The sequence below is a fragment of the Zootoca vivipara genome, chromosome 4, assembly GCF_963506605.1.
Source record: "Zootoca vivipara chromosome 4, rZooViv1.1, whole genome shotgun sequence".
Classification (NCBI taxonomy): Eukaryota; Metazoa; Chordata; class Lepidosauria; order Squamata; family Lacertidae; genus Zootoca; species Zootoca vivipara.
In genome coordinates, this window is record NC_083279.1 from 81,767,150 (window position 1) to 81,786,938 (window position 19,789).

At 43.9% G+C, this 19,789-nt stretch overlaps 1 protein-coding gene across 1 annotated transcript in view; it reads right to left on the minus strand.

The window, feature by feature from the left end:
* Positions 1 to 19,588, minus strand: part of DDX10 (DEAD-box helicase 10) — a 168,454-nt gene extending 148,866 nt beyond the window's left edge. The window contains exons 1-9 of the mRNA XM_035114420.2: positions 19,334 to 19,588; positions 14,243 to 14,303; positions 11,670 to 11,800; positions 11,407 to 11,565; positions 9,490 to 9,610; positions 7,311 to 7,500; positions 3,924 to 4,050; positions 1,784 to 1,946; positions 524 to 608 (exon numbers count right to left, since the gene is read on the minus strand). Coding sequence (XP_034970311.2) covers positions 524 to 608; positions 1,784 to 1,946; positions 3,924 to 4,050; positions 7,311 to 7,500; positions 9,490 to 9,610; positions 11,407 to 11,565; positions 11,670 to 11,800; positions 14,243 to 14,303; positions 19,334 to 19,516 — 1,220 coding nt within the window. The 5' untranslated portion in view covers positions 19,517 to 19,588. The remainder of the gene's footprint in view (positions 1 to 523; positions 609 to 1,783; positions 1,947 to 3,923; positions 4,051 to 7,310; positions 7,501 to 9,489; positions 9,611 to 11,406; positions 11,566 to 11,669; positions 11,801 to 14,242; positions 14,304 to 19,333) is intronic.
* Positions 19,589 to 19,789: the final 201 nt, after the last annotated feature.

Below are 19,789 nucleotides of genomic sequence, written 5' to 3' on the forward strand. Positions count from 1 at the left end.
AAATATATAATCTTGGTTGGGGTACTGGACCAAAAGAGAGACAGAGACATGACATTTAATCTAACCTAACCTAATCTAGGGACCCAGGTGGTGCTGTGGGTTAAACCACAGAGCCTAGGGCTTGCTGATCAGAAGGTTGGCGGTTCGAATCCCTGCAACGGGGTGAGCTCCCGTTGCTCGGTCCCAGCTCCTGCCAACCTAGCAGTTCAAAAGCACGTCAAAGTGCAAGTAGATAAATAGGTACCGCTACAGAGGGAAGGTAAACGGTGTTTCCGTGTGCTGCTCTGGTTCGCCAGAAGCGGCTTTGTCATGCTGGCCACATGACCTGGAAGCTGTACGCTTCCTCTCTCAGCCAATAGAGAGAGATGAACCCTGCAACCCCAGAATCGGTCACGACTGGACCTAATGGTCAGGGGTCCCTTTACCTTACCTTTAACCTAACCTAACACGGGGCCTGTCATCTTTTCTACAGCCATTAACAGTTCTGCTTTCACACAGAATCCCAGAACACTGAAGAACATACCTGGCTGTTCTGCCAACTCTGTGAATGTAAGTATTTGCATCCTCCGGACAGTCAAACTGAATGACCCAATTCACAGCAGGGAAATCTGCAAAGAAGTGAGAAAGGGACAGACCTTGAGTTCAGGAAACACTGAAAATCCATCCACAGAGAAAATGGCTGTATAATTTGCTACAAATTCAGTTCTGCTTTATTGTGCTGTATTAGCAGAGCCTGTTCAAAGCTGAATCAATCACCTTCATTTATTTGTCAAGATAGGAATAAAATTAATAGCATATTTATTTCCTAAGTAATGACAGTGTAATTTTATACCTGAACATGGACAGGCAGATAATTTGCTTGTTTCAAATTCAAAAGCAGTGTTAAATCTTTCACGATTTAAAACACTGGCTTTCAACCCTTCAATAGCCAGAAACCACCCTTAACCCAAATGTGCCACCTGAGCCTACTTTTTAATTGTTTATCTTGGGCTGGTTTCAAATAGTGAGTCCTACTAATGAAAGCCAGCACAAGGACTTCTTCTGGTGCAATGGGGTTTCCCCTCCTGCCCTCCCCTCACAAGTCGCCTCAGGGATGGGGTTGGAAAACTCCCAGAACAAGGTGAGGGGGTGGAAAGAGAAAATTTTTCGATCAAGCAAGCAAAAATGTTTGCACTGATGCAGCAAATCTCCTCAGCGCCATGTTGAATTCCTCCCCTTGCATATCCTTATTGCATTCACCTTTGAAGAATGCCTCCCACCATCGTTATCTACTTTTAAGCATCAGGCTAAAATAGGCGTCACCAAACTTTTCGGACGATTGGGTGCATTTTGAATTTTGAGAGTGCTGGGGCACCAGTCACAAAATGGCTGCCATGGAGGGGTGTGGCATAACACAAATGGCTGCCATGGGGAGCATGGCAGAACACAAACTTAAGAGAAGCAACCATTCCTCAACAACCTTATGTTTACCATGGAAGGTCAGCTATGTCCTGCTGATTATGGAGATCGCAGACACAAACACAAACATAGATGCTGTTGCTGTCTAGTGAAACTGGGAACAATCCTCAGTATACGGAAAAAATATGCAATGTAATCTTGCAACTCTCATTTCACGGGCATTGTTTAGGAGGTACCAGCACATTTTGCTCTATACATTTCTTTCTAGCAAACTATAGGCTCTTTTCTTTTTAATATAATGTAAGTTCACAATCAGGGGCACCTGCCCTCGGTACAGGTAGTTCTGCAACTTTATATAAAGGTGGAAGAACTTGAGAGTGCTTACCAAGGCCCCGAGCCGCAAGATCCGTAGCAAAGAGAACTGCCGATTTCTTGCGCACAAAGTCAGTGTAGACTTCCATTCTCTTCATCTGCTGCTGCTTGCCATGAAGAGCCAGTATAGGGAGCCCGGGTCGAAGACGGCAGAAGACTCTAAACAAATACTGGACCTAGAAACCAGTAACAATTCAGACTGTAAGTTCTTTGGGGCAGGGACTTGTTTTATGCTTATGCTGCTCTATAACGTGCCATGTACAATAATGGGGCGATAGGACCAAACTGTACATGATGGAGGAGAACCCTGACTGACTCTTCCAGTGTTTAATTTATTAGCTGCAGCAAAGGGCTCTGCATCTGAAAAACATTAGCCAGGCACTGGGGTTGGGTGGGGAGGGGAGGGTGTTCAAGCCCATTGCCGCTGACATGCCATTCCTTCCAATCTTATCATCAAAGCTGTGGTAGCTCTACGCTGAGGGGGAAGGGATGAGTGAATTCAGAAATAGCAATCACTATTACTATAAAGTTGCAGCTTAAATAGTTCGTTTGTCCTTACTTCAATTATTCAGTTTGATTGATTAACTAAAATATTCCAAATGACCAAAAAAGGCATCCCGATCTACCAGGGAGCAGTTTGAATAGAAATTTCAAACTCAGCTGCTAAGGTTCATGAGGAATCCCTGAGGAATCCTGCCCTGTTTGCAAACTTCCCATGGCCATCTGGCTGGCCATTGTGAGAACAGAATTCAGGTCTAGAAGGGCCTTTGGTATGATGCAGCAGAATTCTTCTCATGTTTTTAACAAATTTTCCAGGCTTTTAATCACAATCCAGTGTCACGAACAGATTTACAGTTACGGACATCAGAGGTGCTGTGATTTTTTTAAAAAATTATTTTCTTTAAGTTCAACAATACTGTATCAGAGGAAGAGGATCCTACCTCTTCGTAATTACAAAAACAGCAGTATCTTTTTCCAAAACTCTTTTAACCCAGGGGCATTTGGTGTGTTTGTGTGTTCAACACTTATTTGAAACAGCAGGTAGGCTGAGTCACAATACCTCCATTGCAAAGGTCTGTATTCATTGTGAGGAAAGCTCGACACAAAGAAAACACCACAAGGAAAATGCTGTGGTAAAAAAACCTATCAGTAGAAAGTACAGTGGTGCCTCGACGTACGAATTTAATCAGTTCCGAAGGCACCTTTGTAGGTCGAAAAATTCGTAAGTCGAAAAGACCCTATCTAAAACCGCCGCGGTTTCCATTCGGATGTCGAAAAAATCGTAAGCGTGCGGCCATTTGCCTCATTCATAAGTCAAAAATTTCGGTTGTCGAGTCGTTCGTAAGTCGAGGTACCACTGTAGTCAGTAAATGCTTATGCCAAACTCTGCCTGCAGCGGTTACCATTTTATACCTGGCTATGCGCCTGCACAGCACTATTTTTAACCGATGGACCTCAGTACAGTGGAACCTCAGTTTATGAACAGCCCTGTTTATGAACTATTCAGTTTATGAACTTACAAAACCGGAAGTAGTGTCCGGGTTTGCAAACTTTACCTCGGTCTACGAACAGAATCTGAACGGTGGAAGGGCACCGGCGGTGGGAAAGCGCACCTTGGTTTAAGAATGGACTTCCGGAACGGATTAAGTTCGTAAACTGAGGTACCACTGTAATTCTCAGCCGTCTCAAGTGGGCTATGACAACAGAAGTTTGAGAATCCCTGCTGTACCTGTTTGGGATGCATATTTACCATTCCATCTTCTGCTTGTAAATGAACTAGGCCTAAAGTTTAGATAGGTATATATAGAGACACACAGAGAGAAAAACACTGGCTTGAGGACACTTAAGTGTAATCTCTAGTAGAACTGCATGTTCAGCTTCAGGACTCAAACAGGAAGAAATTTCGCTGGACTTCTGCACAAACCTTTACCCGCTATAGCAAACTTTTAATATCTCCTGTTTTAAAGTATTTATTAACATATTCCTGCTTGCTGGGCACAGGAGAATATTTCACAGGTGCTTTAATTTATGATGCAAGACCCTTGCCTGAAGTCCTGGCAGGAATGGTATTAACTTGATATTTGAAAAGAAAAGAAAAAGTGAAAGCATTTTTTTATAAATGGTTAAGAGACAGAATTATAGATATTCAATACCTCTTTACAGCTTGCAAAAAATACAATACTTTTCTTATTCAGATGACTTCTCAAAAAGGAGTACAACATATTGATTTTCTGGTGCAGTTCACAAACAACGTAGTTCTGTTCCAAAGTTGCTGGAGTACTAAAAAATAATAATAATCACATATTTATCATCATTATTATTGGGCACAATTTATCATCCTGCCTTTCTACCAAATGGTGCACAAGGTGGCCAATACAAGTAGAAAATGAAATATGTATGTTTATGTATAAATGTGAGTGCGTATATGAACACACATACACAACCCTATCTATCTCAGTCACAACCCATAAATTAACTACAGGAGAACAAAATATACGGTAGATAAACAAGGCATAAGTCATTAAAACCAAAGAACTTAAAACCAAAGAAGGTATGTAGAGGTCAGCGTACAAATGAAATAAATAATATTAAATCATATAGATCTATTCATGTGGTGCCTGGGAGTTATAGTCCAAAACATGTGGTGGGCACCAGGATGGAGAAGGCTTGTCTACTCCACCCGGCAGTGCCCTTCAGCATGGGTAGGCAAACTACCGGTAAGGCCCGGGGGCCGGATCCGGCCCAATTGCATTCTAAATCTGGCCAGCGGATGGTCCGGGAATCAGCGTGTTTTTACATGAGTAGAATCTGTCCTTTTATTTAAAATGCATCTCTGGGTTATTTGTGGGGCCTGCCTGGTGTTTTTACATGAGTAGAAGATGTGCTTTTATTTAAAATGCATCTCTCAGTTATTTGTGGGGCATAGGGATTTGTTCATAATTTCCGCCCCCCAAAATATAGTCCGGCCCCCCACAAGGTCTGAGGAACAGTGGACCAGCCCCCTGCTGAAAAAGTTTGCTGCCCCCTGCTCTTCAGCGTCTGGAACAGAAGTCTTTTCTAGAGATGCTTTTCTAACTGGAAAGGTCAGGGGTTTCCTTCGCACAAATCATACCCTCTCTCACTGATCTCTGGCAGAAAGAATCAATACAACTCACAGTGAACCTATGCAAGGGTACCTTCCAATCAGATTGTGCACTGCTGAGATACAGGTGCCTTAAATTAATGCTCCCCCAGCACGCTCAAAGCTTATGCAAAATACTTCATTATACACTGGCCATGGTTGAACCTGAAACCTTAAAAAAAAAAATCCCCGGTGTTTTATTTGAAGATGGCTGTTGCTCTGCCGAAATTGCAGTGATCTGTAATAATTTGATCCAGCCCATTGCTCCGTAAATTACACAGCTGACATCGCTGCCTTGTCATCTTGCTCGGAATCCCCGCCCCCTCATTCTGGTAAACTGTGAAATACTATTTCTCAAAGCAGTAATTCCTGTTTAAAAATATCCGTGCTTTGTTTTATCGTCCCAATTCAAGCTGCTTGGGTTTTTCCAAAGAGTACGGAAGTGTCATCACAAAGGCGTTACCCTGCAAGAGTGCACATTAAATCAGACTAAGGTTCGACTAGATGACACTCAAGGTAATACTTCCAGCTCTGCAATTCTGTGAAATCTATGAAAAGCACCTCATGCTTGTCTGGATGGAGTTTAGAAAGGGGTCTCTGAATGTGTGTAGAAACTAGCCTAGTGTACAATGGTAAAATATACGTTTTTCCACTGCTTTGCAGTAGTTCCCCAGGGAGCCTTCAATGTAGAGTTCCTCAGGGTTCAGTTTTATCCCCCCATGCTGTTTCACCGGAGTGGGGTAACCCAGACTTTTGGAGTACGCTGTAGGCAATATGCTGATGACGCACAGCTATTTCTCCTTTACATCCCGCAGGTGCGGCAGTGGAAGTGCTGGACCGTTGTCTTGCCTGCGTAACGGACTGGATGAGAGCCAACAAACTGAAGGATAAGACTGAAGCACTCTTTGTGGGTGGTCATGGACTAGAATGGATGGGAGGTGACCTGCTCTTCATGAGGCTACACTCCCACAGGAAGGAGCAGGTATGTAGCTTGGGGGTATATAGAATGCCAATCTAGGCCCAACTGCACTGGCCGCCAATTAGTTTCCAGGCCCATTTCTAAGTACTACTTTTGACCTGTAAAGTCTTAAACGGCTCAGGACCACATGCCTCAAGAACCGCCTCTCCCCTTAACAACTGGCCTCGATGCTTCAATCTTCATGTGCCTCCGCCATGAGAGGTCCAGAGGGTGGCAACACAAGAACAGGCCTTTTCTGCAGTGGCTCCCTGCTTGTGGAATGCTCCCCCCCCCCTGGAGGCTCACCTGTTGCCTTTGTTACCTATCTTTAGATGTCAAGCAAAAACATTCCTCTTCTCCCAGGCCTTTGCCCAACTGAGCTATCATTGGCATTTTAAATTGGGGGGGGGGCACTGTTTTTGTTTGTTGCTATGCTATGTATTTTCATGTTTTTATATTGTAAATTGCCCTGTGAACCTCAGGCAGTACAGAAATGTAATAAATAACAACAGTAATAAATTTGTTGCTCTGCCCATTTTGCCTCTGATCCCAACCACCTCTGCCACGTGGCCCTCAAAGGTTTACACAGGAGGGAATGCGGCCCTCTGGCAAAAAATAAACAAACATGGTTCCCCACCCCTGATTTATTGAAAGCCACGGAACACAGATTGTAGTCCTAAGCATGCATAAGTATGCATTATTGCTTTCACCTGCCGGGCTGGTCTTTAATTCAATTACAGTGGTACCTCGGTTTATGAACACAATTGGTTCTGGAAGTCTGTTCATAAACTGAAGCGTTCATAAACTGAAGCGAACTTTCCCATTGAAAGTAATGGAAAGTGAATTAATCCGTTCCAGATGGGTCCGCGGCGTTCGTAAACCGAAAATTCGTAAACCAAGGTGTTCATAAACCGAGGTTCCACTATAATTCTTTAATTCAATTACAAACTGAATCCTGCATCTTTAAATTTTCTGGTCACCTGTTGAAGCCTTGGTGATGGAGAGAGATGAGTATCAAATCAAGAATTACTTAAGGCTGGCTTTTGACAGTCACACAGTTAAGCCAGTTTCATCTATTTTAAATTGGCTATTTTATATACTTACTTCAGCTTACAGCTCCCTGCCGCAGGGCCAAAAAGTTATAGATCACAGTGATTTGTAGCACACATAGTACTTAAAATGACAGAACAGGAGTTGAAGCAAAGAATTCTACAACCACACTTCCACTGACCCAATTAATTTCTCTCTCTCTCTCTCTCTCTCTCTCTCTCTCTCTCTCTCTCTCTCTCTGTGTGTGTGTGTGTGTGTGCCTTCAATTTTCTAGCCTGTGTTACCCCAAGGCCTCAGGTTGAATAACATGACTCTCCATCCCGCCCCCTTCTAAAAAACAGGCACATAATGGAGTAAAAAAGAGCTACCCTTTATTTCCTTCGAAGTCTAGACAAAGAAGAATTTTCCTACCTGAACTTTGCCTTCTCGTGTACCCAGATATATTCTGGATCTTTCAAGCTCAGCCGGGCCAGGTCCTTCACCGATTTGGTTTGCGTGGCTGAGAAAAGCAGAGTCTGGCGCATCTCGGGAAGGTTTTCTATGATTGCGTTCATCGTATCAGCAAAACCCATGTCCAGAATTCTGTCAGCTTCATCAAGTACTGGAATGAGAAAGGCCAGCTGAAGGGAATTGGATTCCCCCCCCCCCCAAGCTTCTAACCTTCAGAAAGAGTGTGAGACTAATTTCCACACTTGATAGCAGGGGCTTAGCCGCATGAAAGGCATTGCTCCAAAATACACACAAGAAGGGATTTGTTGGGCTCAGCCTTCACAGACGGGGCCTTGGGAGGTCACCTAATCAAACCCGCTGCTCAATACACGATCTACAACGCAGGATGCAAACTACAGCATCCCTGACAGAAGACCGTCCAGCCACTGTTCAAATATCCCCAGTCAAGCCTACTTCCACATCTGAAAATTCATTCACGTATCATAGCTTTCCTGTGTGAGTGGCTGGAGGTGGCTGGAGGATGGATGGTGGCTAACAGATTGAGGTTGAATCCTGACAAGACAGAAGTATTGTTTTTTGGGGGGACAGGGGGCGGGCAGGTGCAGATGACTCCTTGGTCCTGAATGGGGTAACTGCGCCCCTGGGAGTCATTCTGGACTCACAGCTGTCCATGGAGGTGCAGGTCAATTCTGTTTCCAGAGCAGCTGTCTACCAGCTCCATCTGGTACACAGGCTGAGACCCTACCTGCCCGCGAACTGTCTTGCCAGAGTGGTGCATGCTCTAGTCATCTCCCGCTTGGACTACTATAATGTGCTCTATGTGGCGCAACCTTTGAAGGTGACCCGGAAACTACAACTAATTCAGAATGCGGCAACTAGACTGGTGACTGGGAGGGGCTGCCGAGACCATACAACACCGGTCCTGAAAGACCTACATTGGCTCCCAGTAATTTTCCGAAGACAATTCAAAGTGCCAGTGCTGACCTTTAAAGCCCTAAACGGCCTTGGCCCAGTATACCTGAAGGAGTGTTTCCACCCCCATCGTTCAGCCCAGACACTGAAGTCCAGCTCCGAGGGCCTTCTGGCAGTTCCCTCACTTAAAGGGAACCAGGCAGAGGGCCTTCTCGGTAGTGGTGCCCACCCTGTGGAACGCCCTCCCATCAGATGTCAAGGAAATAAACAACTATCTGACTTTTAGAAGACATCTGAAGGTTACCCTGTTTAGGGAAGTTTTGAATGTTTGATGTTTTATCATGTTTTTAATATTCTGTTGGGAGCCGCCCAGAGTGGCTGGGGAAACCCAGCCAGATGGGGAGGGTATAAATAATAAATTATTATTATTAATCTGTAACAGACAGAGACAAAGGGCCTCAGCGATGTGGCACAGCACATCCTTGGCAAGCATAAGGTCCCAGGTTTAATCCCTGGCATCTCCAGGGTAAGGGAGGGCCTGAGACCCTGGAAAGCTGCTGCCGATCAGAGTAGACAGTACTGGGTTCAATGGGGCAGTGATCTTAGAAGCTTCATATGCTTGGCTGTTCCAAGAGCTCTAAGTATGTGCGTGCCTGCCTAGAACAATAACTTAAGATTACCTGCTCCCAAGGCGGGGAACCTTACAGCAGCCTGACCTATTGTTCTGCTGCTTTTATTGAACTTGTTCATTTTTTTGTATTCTAAAACGACAGGCCAACTCTGACACGCTGGCGAAGAAGCAGACTACAAAAGCAATAAATAAATTAGGACTAGCTTATCCAAGTGCACCAAACCATATCTGAGCATTGATTTGGTCTTCTTGCCTGCTCACCTCTCCACTGCCCACCAACCAAACACTTTTTCAATGTTTAATGTCTTTATTTGCAATGCATTTAGTAGAAGTCCTGTCTGCGGATCAAGAAAAATGGAACCAAATAATGGAGCACAAACAGGTTCTTCCCATTCACTTCCAATTCATGGAAAGGCTTTTGTATGTTACAAAGACCAAGCACTGAAGCGACAACCCCACTTCATCCTCTGTGTGCTTTAATGGAGCTTCAGCTCTGGGCAGTGGCTTCCAATGCAAGCATTTTGGACCAAATTCAGATTTCAGATTAAGCCTATTCAGTAAAAGCAAAAAAAAGATAAATTGAAGCATTTCACTTACTCAACATGTGCAGATTGGAGGCATGGAAATAGGATGTTTCGTCCATGTGCTGTAAGAGCCGTCCCGGAGTACATATCAGTATGTTTATATTGTGGATTCTTTCCGATTCTTGTTTCAGGTCCTGAAATATCAGGCAGGTTTGAGGGCATGATTTCAGAATACATGGTTATGAAGCAGGGAGCTCCTCTCCAAGCCCATTCAGGTGTAGCAGATCGCAGTATGATCTAACCATTTCCCCTGCCCCCCAAGCGATTTCAAACTGTGTATTTATGTGTCTTGTGGCACACAGAAAAACTCTATCGACACGACAAGCCACAACCCAGAGGCACCTTTAGAGATGTAGCAGCCTCTAGCTAACAATTCAAGGAAGAAAATTTCCCAGTGCTTTATTTTTCCAGTTCACAAGTCTGCAAGTAACTGGGAATGAACGCCAATTGCAAATACATTATTAGGCGAAAGTGGCAGCTTCAAAATGCTTCGATTTGTTTAAGTACAATCATAGAATCATAGAGTTGGAAGAGACCACAAGGGCCATCCAGTCCAACCCCCTGCCAAGCAGGAAACACCATCAAAGCATTCTTGACATATGCCTGTCAAGCCTCTGCTTAAAGACCTCCAAAGAAGGAGACTCCACCACACTCCTTGGCAGCAAGTTCCACTGCCGAACAGCTCTTACTGTCAGGAAGTTCTTCCTAATGTTTAGGTGGAATCTTCTTTCTTGTAGCTTGAATCCATTGCTCCGTGTCCACTTCTCTGGAGCAGCAGAAAACAACCTTTCACCCTCTTCTATATGACATCTTTTTATATATTTGAACATGATATTTGAACATGGCTATCATATCACCCCTTAACCTTCTCTTCTCCAGGCTAAACATACCCAGCTCCCTAGGCATCTTTTCCAGGCCTTTGACCATTTTGGTTGCCCTCTTCCGGACACGTTCCAGCTTCTCAGTATCTTTCCTGAACTGTGGTGCCCAGAACTGGACACAGTACTCCAGGTGAGGTCCGACAAGAGCAGAATACAGTGGTACTATTACTTCCCTTGATCTAGATGCTACACTCCTATTGATGCAGCCCAGAATTGCATTGGCTTTTTTAGCTGCTGCATCACACTGTTGACTCATGTCAAGTTTGTGGTCTACCAAGACTCCTAGATCCTTTTCACATGTACTGCTCTCAAGCCAGGTGTCTCCCATCCTGTATTTGTGCCTTTCATTTTTTTATTTTTTGCCCAAGTGTAGTACTTTACATTTCTCCTTGTTAAAATTCATCTTGTTTGCTTTGGCCCAGTTCTCTACTCTGTTAAGGTCATTTTGAAGTGTGATCCTGTCCTCTGGGGTATTAGCCACCCCTCCCAAGTAAATGAACATGTTTAGGTCGTTCTCTAAGGCATCAGAATTGTTTCCGATACAGACTGAACTTTTTCAAATCCAGAGTTTTCCAGTAAAACCAAATCACTGCCTCTATTTGGGACATTTTCAGTGACTCCATCAAAGCTTGCTTACACGCATCAAGTCTCTGTGGGACATCCATCACCCAGAGGGACACCGAAATCAGAATCAAAGCATTCTCAGGCAAGCCTGTGACAACTCACTTGACTGGGACAGCTTTCAATGGGCAATATGTGCCATTATGGCGGAAAATCAATACAGAGCTTTCTTGAAAGGCTGCATACTTCAGTCATCAGGTGGCTCATGCCTTTTAAATGGAGGTATGTATGTGCTACTGTTTCCTTGGAACCCATTTCCTTGGAAATATGTCGCACCGAGTTCTAAGAAAATTACTTCCCAGTCACTTCGTACAACACCCCAGGATAATTTTCAAACCATAAGCAATCATGGGTTAGATAGAGGGAGCGGTGGGGGGGGGGGAGATCCTGTGTTTTTGTTTTTATTTTTTTTAAAGGAGGGAACAAACCTTTCCACCAATGATAAGGCCGGCCGAGAACTCGTGATTCTTCCCCACCTTACGCAGAACCTCAAACGTTTGGTATGCCAGCTCTCGGGTAGGCGATATGATCAGAACTCCCAGTCCATCCATGGGAGTCCACTGTTGACGGTATAAGATTTCCAGAGCCTGGACAGTTGACAAAAATGCCAGTTAGAAGCCCTATAAATTTCGTCATATTGGCTCCCCCTGGGCCGAAAGTAGAATATGAAATTATGAGATACATTACTTACAGGTACAATGAAAGCCAAAGTTTTGCCAGATCCAGTCTTCGCAGCTCCCAATACGTCTTTACCTTGCAAGGCCAAACCTATGGTCTGCCTCTGGATTTCAGTCACCATGCGATACTGAGCTTCCTGCAATCCTGGTGTGAGGAAGACCATATATATCAACATGCTTGGAATCAACCATTCATGGGGAGGGGGGAATCCTCATGTTAAAAGCGACCTAGTGCCGCCACCACTGACTGCATTCAGCCGCTGTGAGAAGTACTAATATTGCTCTTCTGTGCAAGGAGGGGACTCTGGTTGACCTAAAGCCCCCCACCGCCACCCCAGCTCTGAAATGGAGAAGCCCAATGTACACAGCTAAAGGACCATTCTCACAATTGCTGATGGGGTTCCGGGGCTACTCCTTGTAACCCCACAAGCCCTTGGTGGTTCTCAAAGGGTGAGGCACACCACAAGGATGTGGCAGGAGACGATGGCAAGGGTGGCGGGAAGATTCAAGGACAATCAAAGAAACATTAAAACATTTCAGTGCAGTATTGTATTAAAATCAAAATATTTCTTTATTTTCAGAATATGGATAGATCCGATAGGTATAGTGTATTTATTGTACAGTACCGGTAATTTGGTGTGGTACAAGATAACGATGGGACGCGGGTGGCACTGTGGGTTAAACCACAGAGCCTAGGGCTTGCCGATCAGAAGGTCAGCGGTTCAAATCCCCGCGACGGGATGAGCTCCCGTTGCTCGGTCCCAGCTCCTCCCAACCTAGCAATTCGAAAGCACATCAAAGTGCAAGTAGATAAATAGGTACTGCTCTGTCGGGAAGGTAAACGGCGTTTCCGTGTGCTGCTCTGGTTCACCAGAAGTGGCTTTGTCATGCTGGCCACATGACCCGGAAGCTGTATGCCGGCTCCCTCGGCCAATAACGCGAGATGAGTGCTGCAACCCCAGAGTCGGTCACGACTGGACCTAATGGTCAGGGGTCCCTTTACCTTTACCTTTAAGATAACAAAGTGGCCCAGAGAAAGAAGTTTGAGGACCACTGCCCTAGCCTGTTATTTTAACACAAGGGTAGCCAACATGGTTGCCTCCAGATGTTGTGGACTACAACTCCCATCACTCCTGGCTGCAGATCATGAGTGTTACAGTCCACAACATCTGAAGGGCACTTCAACCTCTACCCAACATGTGAGAAGGTTCATCTGAATTTCCCATCCTCCAATGACCTGAGATGAGTAAAGAATGATCTCTTAACAACTAAGGCAAGGGACGATTTATAAACTGAAAAAAGACCTGAGAGGTGGGTGGCTGCAGTTTCGGGGTTTCAGGATGTTAAAAATAACTGAAGGGCATGCATACTGGTAAACATTTATGTGAACTGCTTTGCAAGCCTGTGTATCAAATATGGCTATAGTTGAAGGCAAAGAACATTCACTAGATCTCGCACATGGTTCACCATGTGTAATCAATGTGCAAGGGCCCAATTCACCCCACATGTGCACCTTAGATGTGCGCATTTGTCACACACGGCAAACTCCACATGGGATTCTTGCAAGGTGCTACACCGGGGGGTGGGAAACTGGATCTGTCCCATTGTCCAACTGTACCTCTCCACATGCAGTTGATCCTAGTCACATTGAGGCAGCGATATCACTTAAAGTTATTAACAAGTTGAGAATATTAGTGCAGAATATATACTGTATTTTCCTGCGAATAAGACTACTTTTTAACCCAGGAAAATCTTCTCAAAAGTTGGGGGTCGTCTTTTACGCCGGGTCGTATTTCTTATACGGCGAGTCTATTCCAAACTCTATATTTTAACTGGAAAAGTTAGGGGTCGTCTTATACGCCCAGTCGCCTTATACGCCGGAATATACGGCAATTATATGAAGTTGACACGTACCCTAGGACACCAAATAAGGGTACCACATGTTAGGAAAACTGTTGGAAAAGTGATACCTAGTTGGAAAGTAACAGTTAAGGTATTACTGGGCAGGTAGTGATTCGTTGGATAATGTACGGCATGATTTAATTGATACATAGTGAACTATAAAAGGTATTTTAGCCCTGTGTTCTGGGCTCAGACTTTGGAAATAATTCCTCTGACACATTCTGCTAGCTAGCACTAAATAAACACCTTTCCTTTTCCATCACTGCGTGGAGTCTTCCTTCAGCCCGAAGATTTTTGCAACGACGTCTTTTCCTGACACATACCTGATGCCACTTATGATGGCAGATGGCAGTGGCTTGGGGAAAACAGGCTTGCAGGCCTAATTAGGACCCTTTTGTGGGTTGGAGGTTTCTACCCTATTCAGAAGAGACTTGCACACAGGAAATTTCATTCTGGACTGAGCCAGCATTTCTTATTTTGCTCTTAATATGCTTTCTTCAACCAGCTAATCATGCAGGCTTGTACATAACTGCTGCCAGGTTACTTATAGGCAAGTAAAAAAAAATCACCCCTATGCAACTAAGAAAGGAACGTTTATAAAATATTTTTGGGAGCAGAAAATGCCTGGCATAAGGTTGTAGGCTAATAACTGCCATAGAGATTCTTGCTAAAGTATTGTGCTTACCTTTCAGTGTTTTCTTAGATAATGGAAAATCCGAAAATCTTACAACCTCATTTGCATTTATCTGAAAACAAGCAAAGAAAAGTGAAATCTGAAAGGATCTCATTTAGATGATTGAACAAGAGGATCTGTCAACTCACTCCCCTCTCAAATTTCTTAATTACACAGAATTAGCTGCTGTGAGAAAGATTCTCACATCAGAGTTGAAAAAAGCGTTGCTGGTTTGTCACAGTTTATTTGGGAACAAGCAGCCTGCTAGTCAGTCTGTCATTGGTTTTCGAATTCCTGCTTCTTAGGCCAGCCCAAAATTACAGCTCCCTATTTAATGGCTGTGAAAGGACACTTGGAAATGTAAAGCCAACATTTTTTGGGGGGGGGGGAAATATGGCAATCAGAAGGAATACTATATAGCTCTTGCCATGTACCCAGAGGCCACCTGTTCCTGGTTTGTACATACAACCCAGAGATCTCACTTCAATCAAAGCCATCATCTAAATATACCTACAGTAACTGCACCCTACTCTAATATTCACAGCTTCCCTGAAAGTAATGAGATGAGAGGGTGCACGTCTTATGTGTGATTTTTTAATATGAAGAGGAAGCGATGCTATCTCCACATTTTTCAACCTGCTACTTCCCTCCCCCGAAATGAGGCGTCTAATTTGCATTAGGAGTCTATCTGCAGAGATTAAAAAAAAGTTGATTACAGACCTGCCTCGCTTAGAACTCTTGACGGGCACATCTATATCTTCATTACAAATTTGCCTAATCATTTCTAACTCTTGGGATAAGGATATATATATATAAAAGCGGCTGCTGTTTTTGCACTCCACAGGTTTCTCTCAGCATCTCTCATGATGCCACAGTTTCAAAACTGGTTTATTGGCATGCAGAGCAATCATCAAAATGGAAATTAGTCACATAGCTTTCATTTCAGTGGGAGAATTTTTTTTTAAAAAAAGTTTGTCTCAAAAAAAGAGGGGCTGGGTTAAGGGAAGGGATATTTCAGAACCATTGGCTGAGAACATACTGGCTTGAATAACTCTGTACATGAAGAGTGGTGGAAACTAGATCTTAAAACTTAAAATTTACAGCTTGTTATTGAATAAGATAGAATTTTGAGAATTTTATGAAAATGCAATAAGTGCTGGAGATGCAAAAAACAAGTAGGAACCTGCTACCATATGTGGTGGGCATGCTAAGAGATAAAGAAATTCTGGGACATGACCTACAAGGAATTGAAAAAATTATTAAGAACCACATTTTACAAAAACCCCAAAGCATTTCTTCTGGGAATTTTGACAAACAATTTCCCTAAAGATAAAATAAGACTATTTCTCTATGCTACATCAGCAGCAAGAAGGTGGCTAAATATTGGAAGGAGGAACACATACCCACCAAAGAGGAATGGTTGTGTAAGCTGAGCAAGAACTTGGAACTCGCAAAGCTGACAGATGAAAAAAGAGACAAGTCAAATAAGACAGTTAAGAAAGAATGGGAGTACCTAAATAAATATCTGATGAGTCAAGATCCAGCAGTGAGGATCTGGTTGTGTCTAGAATAACCCTGCAAAGGTAAAAAAAAAAACTCCCTGATACCAATATGAAGATGTACTGAAAAACAGATAAGTTGGGATTAATTAGGAATAATGAACTGTCATGAGACTGACGGAAGCCCAAAGAACAAAATAATATGAAAAATGAAATACCTAAGAAGTGTCAGCTTCTTAGGAAAACAGACGGTATGTAAAAGGTAACTGTTTGTACATTATTAAAGTCTTAATTTAATAATGAATGAACGCTGTCCCATCTATGATTTTTTCTTATCTTCATTAAGATTTAATTGTATTACTTTATGTAATTTATTTAGATTTCTGCTTTTCTTTTCTTTCTTCTTTTGTTCTTTGTAACCTTTTTAAATCTTTTTTCTTCTTTTCACGTTTAAAAGTTTTGATTTGTATGTATTTGCAATATAACTCAATAATTTAAAAAAACTTAATGTACTGGTATTTGAAATGACAGTAGCATTAGTTCATGGTAAACATAGGGTGCTTTGAGTATATCAGCAGCCTCCCATGAAAAAAAGAGTGGGAAAAGATTTGTGGTCTGTATAGCAACAAGATATGAACTTTATTAAAGACCCAGATTTTTCATTTTAAAATTGAGCTAAATTAAATACAGTGGTACCTCACAAGACGAATGCCTCACGCAACGAAAAACTTGCTAGACGAAAGCGTCTTGCGATGCTTTTGGTGACTCGCAAGACAAAGTTTTCAATGGCCGCGCTTCGCAAGACGAAGTTTTTCGGCGGTTTTTTATTATTATTTTTTGTTTTTGTTTTTTTGGAGCGGCAACCCATGCTTCGCAACACGATATTATTGCTAGACGAAGCGACTCGTGGCACGAATTAATTTCGTCTTGCGAGGCACCACTGTAATGTGTTGGCTGTGGCGTTTTGAGAGTTTTGTTACTGAACGATTTCATTCCCTGATGCTGCTGCTGCAGCTATATGCTGCATTTTTATTTGTTTTATGGTGCAGAATTGCATTTTAATGCTTTCAACGTTACTGGAAGCTGCGCAGAGAACTCTTGTTATTGGGCAAAACAGTAATACAGTGGTACCTTGGGTTAAGAACTTAATTTGTTCTGGAGGTCTGTTCTTAACCTGAGGTACCACTTTAGCTAATGGGGTCTACTGCTGTTGCCACCACCGCGCAATTTGTTCTCATCCTGAAGCAAAGTCCTTAACCCGAGGTACTATTTCTGGGTTAGCGGAGTCTGTAACCTGAAGCGTTTGTAACCTGAAGTGTCTGTAACCCGAGGTACCCCTGTATGGTAAATAATTAAATAAAATCGCTGTAAAAGGGAGCCAGCAGGCATGGGGAGCCAGCAAACGGGCTTTCTATCATGCACACAGGACAGGAAAAGCGAGAGCCAGGTGAACATGACCCAGCAGCAAAATCTCCTTCCTCTAGTCTAGAGGAAAAGTCGAACTCCATCCACTTCACATGCTACAGGTAGGAGAGATTTGTAGTTGAAAGAGAGGAAAGTGCAGGAGGACCCATAGATCATATTATTATTATTATTATTATTATTATTATTATTAATTATTAGCTGAGGCTGCCGAACAGACTCTTGGGCTGAGGCGCTGCTTAGGGGGTTTGTTGGTGGGGGTTGTTGTTAAAAGATATTAATTGTTTGTATCTATGGTATGATTTATGTTGTTCAATTTGGTGGTATAGTTTATCGGTGTGTTATTATTGTTTATGACTACTTTCGTTATCTTTTAAATTATGTTTTTTTCCCATGTAGTAAGTTGCCTCAAGCATGCCTTTAACTATGGAAAGGTGGCATACAAATAAAATGATGTATTGATTGAAACATAGGTTTCGGGGGAGGGGGTGGATTCCACACCACATGACATCAGCAAATGAGGCAAGAGGAAAATATATATATTAGATACAACCCTGTGCTTTAGATTTCGCTCACGTGTTATAGAAGACTGGCCACTACTGTTAAACACTAACACCTTTCACAAAGAAATTGCACAACTGTATTTGTTCAAAGTATTTGCATGTGTACATAGACCTTCTTGGTTCACAACATGAAGGCATGCAAGGAACACAGAGTGCTCTATCACATTTTTATAATGTTGTACCCAACTCCAATCTCCGAGCGACACAAGAATCCAGGGGTTCCAGGCACCTAATAATAATATTTTTTTATTTATTTATACCCTGCCCATCTGACTGGGTTTCCCCAGCAGTATCAAGCAGTGTTACAAACTGAGATATGAAAGCTAGGAGCTAAATGGCACCTTACGCCTAGGTTAGGGTGCAACAACGGAATGTCTAGGCACACTTTTTAATAACAAGAATACAAAGCTGAAAATGAATGAACTGCAGCTAAAATATGTTCATTTTTCACATGGTCTAGTGTCTTTCTCCTGCCCACCCCCTTAATATTCTTAAGAGGGTCTATTCTCCAGTCTTCAGAGAGTAGCTGGGGAGTGGGGAGGCAGAAAAAGGTTCTCATTTCCTTCCACTTTGCAGTTTTAATCCGAAATCTTAAGCGCAGTACTGCACCCAAAGCTCAGAAACTGCTTGCGCTAATGAAATTCCCTGCTGCAAAATGCGCCTAGAACAGGCATCCCCAAACTGCGGCCCTCCAGAGGTTTTGGCCTACAACTCCCATGATCCCTAGCTAACAGAACCAGTGGTCAGGGATGATGGGAATTGTAGTCCAAAATATCTGGAGGGCTGAAGTTTGGGGATGCCTGGCCTGCAACAACGGGAGTTTCAAACACTGGTACCAAGCAGTACCCTCAAAAAACGAATGTATGTGATCCAATCTGTATTTCTACTTCCCTATTAGGAACTACACTCCATCCTTCTGCACCCTCATTAGAAACAAGGCCTGAGAACCCTAAGGAACACCTTTTCCAACCCTCTACACTTCATGTAATCGGACATCCGGTTTTGAGTCTGCCTTCCAATGGAGGCAAGCCAGGTTGGTACTAGCACTAGATGCCCTCCCCAGGGAAGTCCGCCTGGCCCCCAACATCAGCATATGCCTTCCAGTAACTGCTAAAATGTAGCTTTTTACATTTATATTGCTGTTGGAGGAGGAGCGTTTATTGGTTGCTGGTCCCCCCCCCCGCCTCTTCTGGAACACTTGAACATTTCAGTGTAGTATACTAGTATCAAAATAATTTTATTTGCAGAATATAGATAGATGTCTTTTTTCCAAATCAAGTTGTTGTTTCTTTTCGATCCCCAAGGCATTTTTTTATTCTGAAAGTGTGGCCGGAGGAGGGGGGTAAGTTTGAGAACCACTCCAAAACACATTTGGAGTAAGCGCCCTCCTTCCCTCAAAGGATCCTGGGTGCTGTAGTTCTTAAACACCGCGAGGGGCCAGAATCCTTTGAAGGAAGGGGTGCGCTTTCAAAGCACCCTTCTCTTTCTCTCTCGCGGCTCAGACCATTCGTCCATCTAGCTCCGTACTGCTTGCACTGACTGCCAGCGCCTCTCCAGGGGTCTCTCCCAGCTCTACTGGGAATGGAACCGAACCGGGGTGGGTGGGTTTCTGCCCTTACCTGCGAGTAGCTCTGCTGCAGTCTGGCGATGCCTTCCTTTTCCACTTCCCAAGCGGGGCGCTTCTGCTTTTGGCGCTGCTGGCGCAGCCGGTCCTTGCGCTTGGCGTAGTTCTTCTTCCAGCGCTCGAAGTTGCGCACCGGGTCCGGGCCGGGCCCACCGAAGGTCCCCCGGCTTTTCTCCATCCCACCTCGGAAACAGCCGGCGTGGGGAGAGACGGCAAACACGCTTCCTGGCAGCGTAACGCGCGGCGGCCGGAGGAGGAGCTGGGCGCACGGAGAGCGCGTCAGCCTCACCGTCTCCGCCCCACGGGAAGGAAAAGCCCAACCCCTCCGCGGGCGGGAGAGGAGCCTGCCCTACGGGAAGCTCCCCGCAGATCCCCAGATCTGCGAGGGAATCTGCCCCGCGTGGGCTTAATGCATCCTTTGATTCGTCCATTGATTTCAATGCGTCCATTG